General features: G+C 40.6%; 1 protein-coding gene across 3 annotated transcripts in view; it reads left to right on the forward strand.

Annotated features, from left to right (window-relative positions):
- LOC129731164 (dual oxidase) overlaps window positions 1-7,860 on the forward strand; it is a 116,164-nt gene extending 108,304 nt beyond the window's left edge. For all 3 annotated transcript variants that reach the window (XM_055690968.1, XM_055690967.1, XM_055690969.1), the window contains exons 4-15: window positions 84-638; window positions 695-1,098; window positions 1,169-1,446; window positions 1,506-1,673; window positions 2,463-3,432; window positions 3,487-3,690; window positions 3,753-4,062; window positions 4,122-4,245; window positions 4,308-4,558; window positions 6,309-7,141; window positions 7,205-7,333; window positions 7,411-7,860. In XM_055690968.1, coding sequence (XP_055546943.1) covers window positions 84-638; window positions 695-1,098; window positions 1,169-1,446; window positions 1,506-1,673; window positions 2,463-3,432; window positions 3,487-3,690; window positions 3,753-4,062; window positions 4,122-4,245; window positions 4,308-4,558; window positions 6,309-7,141; window positions 7,205-7,333; window positions 7,411-7,539 — 4,355 coding nt within the window. In that variant the 3' untranslated portion in view covers window positions 7,540-7,860. The remainder of the gene's footprint in view (window positions 1-83; window positions 639-694; window positions 1,099-1,168; window positions 1,447-1,505; window positions 1,674-2,462; window positions 3,433-3,486; window positions 3,691-3,752; window positions 4,063-4,121; window positions 4,246-4,307; window positions 4,559-6,308; window positions 7,142-7,204; window positions 7,334-7,410) is intronic.
- Window positions 7,861-8,462: the final 602 nt, after the last annotated feature.

Here is an 8,462-nt window from a genome sequence, read left to right on the forward strand (position 1 = left end):
CGCGCTCACAAACACATTGATTAGCCATCCTACTTAACTGGGCAAGCCTCCTGATCGAATATTATCCATTTATTTATTCACAGATAATCACCTTACTCGGAAAGCACCCCCCGCCTACTCGGACGGAGTGTACGTTCTGGCCGGTTCGAATCGACCCTCGCCGCGCAGACTGAGCCGGCTGTTTATGCGTGGCAAGGATGGACTGCCGTCGCAATTCAACCGTACTGCTTTGCTAGCTTTCTTCGGGCAGGTCGTTACGAACGAGGTCGTCATGGCATCTGAATCTGGCTGTCCAATCGAGATGCACCGGATAGAAATTGAAAAATGTGACGAAATGTACGACCGTGAATGTCGCGGTGATCGGTACATTCCGTTTCATAGAGCTGCGTACGATCGGAACACAGGCCAGAGTCCGAACGCGCCAAGAGAACAAATCAATCAGATGACGGCATGGATCGATGGTAGCTTTATTTACAGTACATCGGAGGCGTGGTTGAATGCGATGCGATCGTTCCAGGATGGCCTGCTGCTCACCGATAGGGAAGGTACAATGCCAGTGAAAAACACTCAACGCGTACCGCTGTTCAACAATCCGGTACCGCATGTAATGAGAATGCTTAACCCGGAGAGGTTATACCGTAAGTATAATCGCCTATAAGTATGCAATATTTTATAACGTGAAACATCTTTTCAGTGTTGGGTGATCCTCGAACAAATCAAAACCCAGCGGTACTATCTTTCGCGATTCTTTTTCTACGATGGCATAACGTAGTGGCAAAACGTGTTCGTAAGCAACATAGAGACTGGACCGACGAGGAAATTTTTCAACGAGCTCGGCGGGTTGTTATAGCTAGTTTACAAAATGTGATATCCTACGAGTACCTGCCAGCGTTTCTTGACGCCGAATTGTCACCCTACACGGGCTATAAAGCCGACACTCATCCCGGCGTTAGCCACATGTTTCAGGCGGCTGCTTTTCGCTTTGGACACTCTCTCATACCACCCGGCTTGTTTCGACGTAACGGGAAATGCGAGTTTCGTAGAACTCAGATGGACTATCCTGCGCTCAGACTCTGCTCCACGTGGTGGAATTCCAATGTAAGCTTCGAATTTTTTATATGGCAGAAGGTATCAATAGTATATGTTTTTTTACGATCGCTCTTTTCAGGATGTTTTAGATGAGACCCCCACCGAGGAGTTTTTGATGGGTATGGCATCTCAGCTTTCCGAACGAGAAGATCCGCTGCTGTGCTCGGATGTGCGCGATCAGCTGTTCGGGCCGATGGAATTCTCGCGAAGAGATCTGGGAGCGCTGAACATTATGCGCGGGCGTGATAACGGATTGCCCGATTACAATACAGCTAGAGTGGCTTACAAACTACCAAAGAAGAAAACTTGGAGAGACATCAATCCAGAAGTGTTCGAGCAAAATCCTGAACTGTTAGAGTGAGTGTGTTTTCTTCTGAAATCATTATGAAAAGGATTAATGTGGTATTCGTTTTCAGTCTATTAATCAAAACATACGACAACCGTCTAGATAACGTTGATGTTTACGTCGGTGGTATGTTGGAGTCGAACGGAAAACCAGGAGAACTTTTCACTGCCGTGATAATTGATCAGTTTACTAGAATAAGGGATGCCGATCGGTTTTGGTTTGAAAATGAAGATAACGGGTAAGTAACAAAATTAGCCAATAGAAAAGAGAATAAAATAAGGGGCATTAAGATGTTAATTACAAAATATATGAGATTTTTTTAATATAGGATAGTAGCACAATATGCTTTGAGCAAAAACAAAAAAGCATGTATGGAAGTAAACACATATCGAAATTTATATTGTTGTCTGCTATACAAACATGATGATTCTGAAAAAAAAAAAATAACAAAAACAGTATTGAATTTTTTTTTGTTCACACAACATTCATTTGACACGGCACAATACAAATTAATGTTTTACGGAGCCAATTAAGTCTAATGCCTTATGGTCTAAAATATCTTATAAGCTAAAGGCAAATTTTTTATCCTCGCTGCCGACTACGACCTGAAACTAATAGGATTGAATTGGGATATTTGTTTAACCCGTATTCGATCTCGAAATTTTATTTTTTGTCCCAAATTTTTGAGCCCAAGTTTTCCATAAAAATCGAAAACTCTATCAAGACGCCTAAAAAGTTGCAAGATCGGTACGCTCGGTATTGTTTATTGAGAGATTCATCCAACCAAACTTATTAGAGTGTTCGAGCATTATAAATTAATCGTTTCTATAGTTTCTGAGATGTCAACAAACAGAAAATTGAACAATTTCATTTCTTTGAAAATGATTCATTCATTGTTTTCATTTTCGCTATGTACTTTCTCCTTTTTTGATAGATCGTAGAGCATAAAGGAAATGTTATAATCAAAGTTCCTAAATATGTGAACGAAAATGCAAAACCGCAATTAAACTTCTGCTTTCTGTTTCAGAATATTCTCCACGGAGGAAATTGCCGAGCTTCGCAAAATAACCCTGTGGGACATTATCGTCAACAGTACGGACATCGACCCGGACGATATTCAGAAAGATGTTTTCCACTGGAACGAGGGAGATCCGTGCCCGCAACCGGAGCAGTTGAATGCCACCATGCTTGAACCGTGCAATCATCTAGAGGGTTACGATTACTTCTCCGGCTCTGAGCTAGCTTATATTTATTCGTGTGTATTTCTCGGATTCGTTCCGATTCTGTGCGCAGGAGCGGGTTACTGTGTCATCAAGTTGCAGAACAGCCGCAGGCGCAAGTTGAAGATAAAACAGGAAGCACTCAAATCCAATGGAATTGGCAAAGGATCAGTGGAAAAAATGGTCGCTCGAGAATGGTTGCACGCTAACCACAAACGTTTGGTTACGGTGAAGTTCGGTCCAGAAGCTGCAATCCATACTGTGGACCGCAAAGGGGAAAAACTTCGTACTTTTAGTCTGAAGGACGTGGATGTGGTGACCGTTGAACAGTCGCAAGAAAACTACAAAAAGAAGAAGCCATATCTATTGTTACGCGTTCCGAACGATCACGATTTGGTACTGGAATTGGAATCGAATTCTGCGCGAAGAAAGTTTGTGAAAAAATTAGAAGATTTCTTGCTGCTCCATAAAAAGGACATGTCGTTTGTGGAAATTCAACGTGATATAATGCTTGCTAAAGCGGAAACTCGCGAGAGGAGGCAGAAACGGTTGGAGCACTTTTTCCGCGAAGCCTATGCGTTGACCTTCGGATTGCGGCCGGGTGAGCGTCGGAGAAGATCCGATGTTTCCGTCGACGGCGAAGTTATGACAGTTATGAGAACCAGTTTGTCCAAGTCGGAATTCGCGGCTGCTTTGGGAATGAAACAGGACGATATGTTCGTCAGGAAAATGTTCAACATTGTCGATAAGGACCAGGATGGGAGAATTTCATTTCAGGTAAGTCGCAAATACTGTTAGATTTATTTTAGTTATAATCTTTTTTCGGTACAGGAATTCCTGGAAACAGTCGTCCTTTTTTCACGTGGTAAAACTGATGATAAGCTGAGAATTATTTTTGACATGTGCGACAACGATAGAAACGGAGTGATTGACAAAGGCGAGCTGAGTGAAATGATGCGTTCGCTAGTGGAAATTGCCAGAACTACTAGCGTTACCGATGATCAGGTGAAGGAGCTCATTGATGGAATGTTTCAGGTACGTTGATTAACTAAACTATAATCAATAAACACAACTAATTAGAATTTCATAACTCGTAGGATGTTGGATTGGAGCACAAAAATCATCTGACCTATCAGGATTTCAAGTTGATGATGAAGGAATACAAGGGCGATTTCGTGGCTATTGGTTTGGACTGTAAAGGTGCAAAGCAGAACTTCTTGGATACTTCGACAAATGTGGCACGGATGACATCGTTCCACATCGAACCCCCTTCCGATGCACGACGCAACTGGATGCAGGAACGTTGGGACAGTTACACTACTTTCTTGGAGGAGAATCGGCAAAACATTTTCTATCTGTTTCTATTCTACGTCGTTACTATAGTGTTATTTGTTGAGAGATTCATTCGTAAGGCTTACATCTTCAATTGTAAGTGGCTCAACGTTTTAAATCCGTTTTTCTTTTAGATTATTCATTCATGGCAGAGCACACCGATCTGAGGCACATCATGGGGGTCGGCATTGCCATTACCCGAGGCTCGGCGGCTTCGCTTTCGTTCTGCTATTCATTACTGCTCTTGACGATGTCTAGGTAAACTCAACATGATGTATTATCTTTCAAACTAAAATAGCATAAAAATTGCTTACTTTTAGGAATCTGATAACAAAATTAAAAGAATTTCCGATTCAACAATACATTCCATTGGATTCCCACATCCAGTTTCACAAGATTGCTGCCTGTACAGCACTGTTTTTCTCGCTGTTGCACACCGTGGGACATATTGTGAATTTTTATCACGTGTCAACTCAATCTATCGAGAATTTGAAGTGTCTCACGAAGGAAGTTCATTTTACCTCGGATTATCGACCGGATATCACCTACTGGCTGTTTCAAACTGTAACAGGTACGTCAGCTTTAAAACGTTAAAAACGTTGTGTAATTCCTAAGTCTTAGCTATGCTTTAGATTTTTTTCCCTTTTGGCGAAAATCTTATTGAATATGCGACGAAATGGACATTTCAGGCTGCAAATGTTTTTCCTGGATAATGCTTACTCTAATGAATTTGCACAGCAGAGATTCAACGTGGAACCAATTGAAATATTCTTTCAAAAACTTTGCAGGCTGTCAAATTATAAAGATTCCTGCATTTTAGTTTATTGTTTGAGGTACTAGACCACAGGCTTTATTAGTTCAAACTAAAGTCCTATTTAAGCTCTATTTAGAGTTCCAAGTGAAGTTAAAATCTTATACAAAACGTTCATTTTTCCCCGCCCGTGGAAAATGCAACTAGCTGAATTTCGCTTCGCTTGGAACTGTAAACAAATTCGATCCAGCGAAATCGAAGGTTGTGGATCTCATTATTTTCACTTGGGTTTACTTTTTTCACGAATTCAAACGCTAGTGAAAAAAGCAGCAACAAGCGTAAACTTTATTTTAAGTGCGTTTATATTTTGTCAGTTGCAGCCAATTTTCACTTCGCTCGGAGTGTAAACTCGTGGATTTCGCTTCACTTAACCCGTAAAGACCCGGGACGGAACTTGTTTTTTGAAAATGCTCGTTCTCAGCACTGGAACGGCCGATTTGGGAAAACTTGGAATTTTTTTCAAAGGGAATAGTTGCTCTAAGTTTTGGTAAAGATGCCACCCCTCTGGACCCCTCCCGTTTTTGTGAGAATTTGGTTGGTAGAATGTGCACGGACGAGGCCATCTGAAGAGCGGTAAGCACGACTGCTTCCCGAATAGTCCAAGCACTACAAGGCACCAATCGACAGGTGACCATCGAAGTGCTGGAGTAAGATAACTTCTTGTCTTGTCCCTGAAGTAATACATAACGGTAGTTCCAGGCAGCATATAATTTGAGGTTTAGTAAAGCGGGCAATGTATGTAGTTTCGCGGGAATGCGAAGATGAACGGGAATAGAAGGTGTGACTAGAATTAGAAAAAAATTTCCCTCGTCCAGACGGGACGCATGTAATATAATATTAGGGCTGGAGATTTGGGGTTTTAGTGGGTCGGGCCTAGCAAACCCATCCCCACACCCTGAGTTATTTCTCAGGTGTCTGTTAGCAGATCCCTCACTATCTTGAAAGAAAAAAAAAGAGTGGCTGCGCCGAGTTGTTCTATTGGATTATTAGATACGACATGCAGGATATCTGGTTCGATTACCTGAGCATATATGTCTCCGATGACGATTTTCTCGTCCCGTCGTGATCAGATATTGTAGGCCTGCTCCTGTTGCACGTAACATTCCGTAACATTTGTTTTCCGGGGCGGCTTGTTGAGCGTTCTGCAACAAGAGCATCAAATACAAAAAAAAATATTTTCTATCAATTCTCAACACAAGATACAATTATATGCTGTCAATAACATTAACAGTGAATTCATTTTTCAAATTGTTCTTCTTTTGAAAATACTTAGAAATGACAACGCAACATTTAGCGACTCACTTATATGTGATGATAGTGCTCTCAAGGTTCACACTTTGCTTTTCACACAATTTTTGTGCGGAATCCAACCCAAACTAGTGCAAATCAAAATAACACTGTAACTGATAACGGTTTACATATCTGTGTGACGATGTAAATAATTATGATCAATAATGATTTTTTTTTTCAATAACAAAACATTTCATGCTAAACTTAATCCTAATTTCAGGAGTAACCGGAGTCATGCTGTTCGTCATCATGTGCATCATATTCGCATTCGCTCATCCAACGATCCGCAAGAAAGCTTATAAATTCTTCTGGAACGCACATTCTTTGTATGTGTTGCTGTACATACTGTGTCTGATTCACGGGTTAGCTCGTCTCACCGGGGCTCCTCGTTTCTGGTTATTTTTCATCGGCCCAGGAATCATCTACACGCTGGACAAAATTGTTTCCCTACGTACGAAATACATGGCACTAGATGTGATCGAAACGGATTTGCTGCCATCGGATGTCATCAAGATCAAATTCTATCGTCCACCAAATCTAAAATATCTCTCCGGACAATGGGTGCGACTCTCTTGTACAGAAATTAAACCGGAGGAAATGCACAGCTTTACGTTAACTTCTGCTCCACATGAGAACTTCCTCAGCTGCCACATCAAAGCGCAAGGACCGTGGACATGGAAGTTGCGGAACTATTTCGACCCTTGCAACTACAACCCGGACGATCAGCCGAAGATTCGAATCGAGGGTCCTTTCGGTGGTGGCAACCAGGATTGGTACAAATTCGAGGTGGCCGTCATGGTCGGCGGAGGAATCGGTGTTACTCCGTATGCTTCGATTTTGAACGATTTAGTGTTCGGCACGAGTACCAATCGATACTCAGGAGTGGCTTGTAAGAAGGTATACTTCTTGTGGATTTGCCCATCTCACAAGCACTTCGAGTGGTTCATCGATGTGCTGAGAGATGTCGAGAAGAAGGATGTCACCAATGTGCTGGAGATTCATATCTTCATTACGCAGTTTTTCCACAAGTTTGATTTACGAACGACTATGCTGGTAAGTGCGATCAGGATGTAAATTATTTCTAAGCCAAGTTATTTTGGGTTTTTCTTTTTTCAGTATATTTGCGAGAACCATTTCCAACGATTGGCGAAAACGTCTATGTTCACCGGTCTGAAAGCGGTGAATCATTTCGGTCGTCCCGATATGTCCAGTTTTCTGAAATTCGTACAAAAGAAACATTCTTATGTGAGTATTTTTACACTCCTTTTGGAATTTATTTTAAATCGTTTATTTATTAATGTCGTAATTCTGTTTTATTTCAGGTTTCGAAGATAGGCGTGTTCTCGTGCGGGCCACGTCCGCTTACCAAGAGTGTCATGTCAGCGTGCGACGAAGTGAATAAGGGTAGAAAGTTGCCATATTTTATTCATCATTTCGAAAACTTTGGCTGAGCCGTTTCTGACCGTCGCTCAGTTACCGCGTTTTGCTCATTTAGGATTTTTTTTTCTTTCTGTCTAAAGTCGAAACTATTTTTAATCAGTTAGGATTACCGCATGAATTCGAATCCCTGTCTACGAGGGAATCAGTTCATTATTTGTTCGTGGCCTTAGTATACTTTTGTTGCATGTTTATGTCTCAAAATAAAAAAAGTGCAGTGTTAGTCCCAGTGCCTTAATGGCCAAAAACGTATTTATTTTTTGGAGTGTACGTTAAGTCAAGCAAAAACAAAAGAGAATATTCATCAAATGCCAATAAATAAACCATTTTGCTAATTTTTAGTTGATATGTATAAATACTTCAGTGCATCAAATTGAATATATCGTAGTTTTAAGGAAACGCTAGTGATGTTACCATTGAATTAGCAAGCAACAATTGTCTTTTTTACATACATTTATTTTCCAATCGCGATAACTGCCCGATTTCATTAAACACAATCATGTAAATCATGTAGGTAATTTTAAGTAAGTCTTGGTTGTATTGGCTAAACTATCCTTTTAACTTCCAAGACTCTTTCAAATCCTGCCTTCCTTTAAGTTGTTCTTTTAAATCATTCTGCCTATGCTATGCTAAAGTCTGAAAACAATTATTTTCCTGTAAATGTGTATGAAATTTGTTATTTGTAGGAATTGTACATAGCTTTCATAAAAAATCTGTATTTATTGACATTAATAAATCAGTCGTTAGTAATACAAATATAACAATCATTGGTCCAATTAACTTCGAAACGACAGAAAAAAATCAACTATAAAACGTTATCCGAACTTGGAAAGTTGGAAAATCGATCCATGTAATATTTAGGTCACGGTGAAATATATTTCATTCGCACGCTCACTTCACTTTTTAAGACGTATTCCCGATTCCACCTTACGTGAGG

This window comes from Wyeomyia smithii, chromosome 3, assembly GCF_029784165.1.
Source record: "Wyeomyia smithii strain HCP4-BCI-WySm-NY-G18 chromosome 3, ASM2978416v1, whole genome shotgun sequence".
In the NCBI taxonomy this organism is placed as follows: domain Eukaryota; kingdom Metazoa; phylum Arthropoda; class Insecta; order Diptera; family Culicidae; genus Wyeomyia; species Wyeomyia smithii.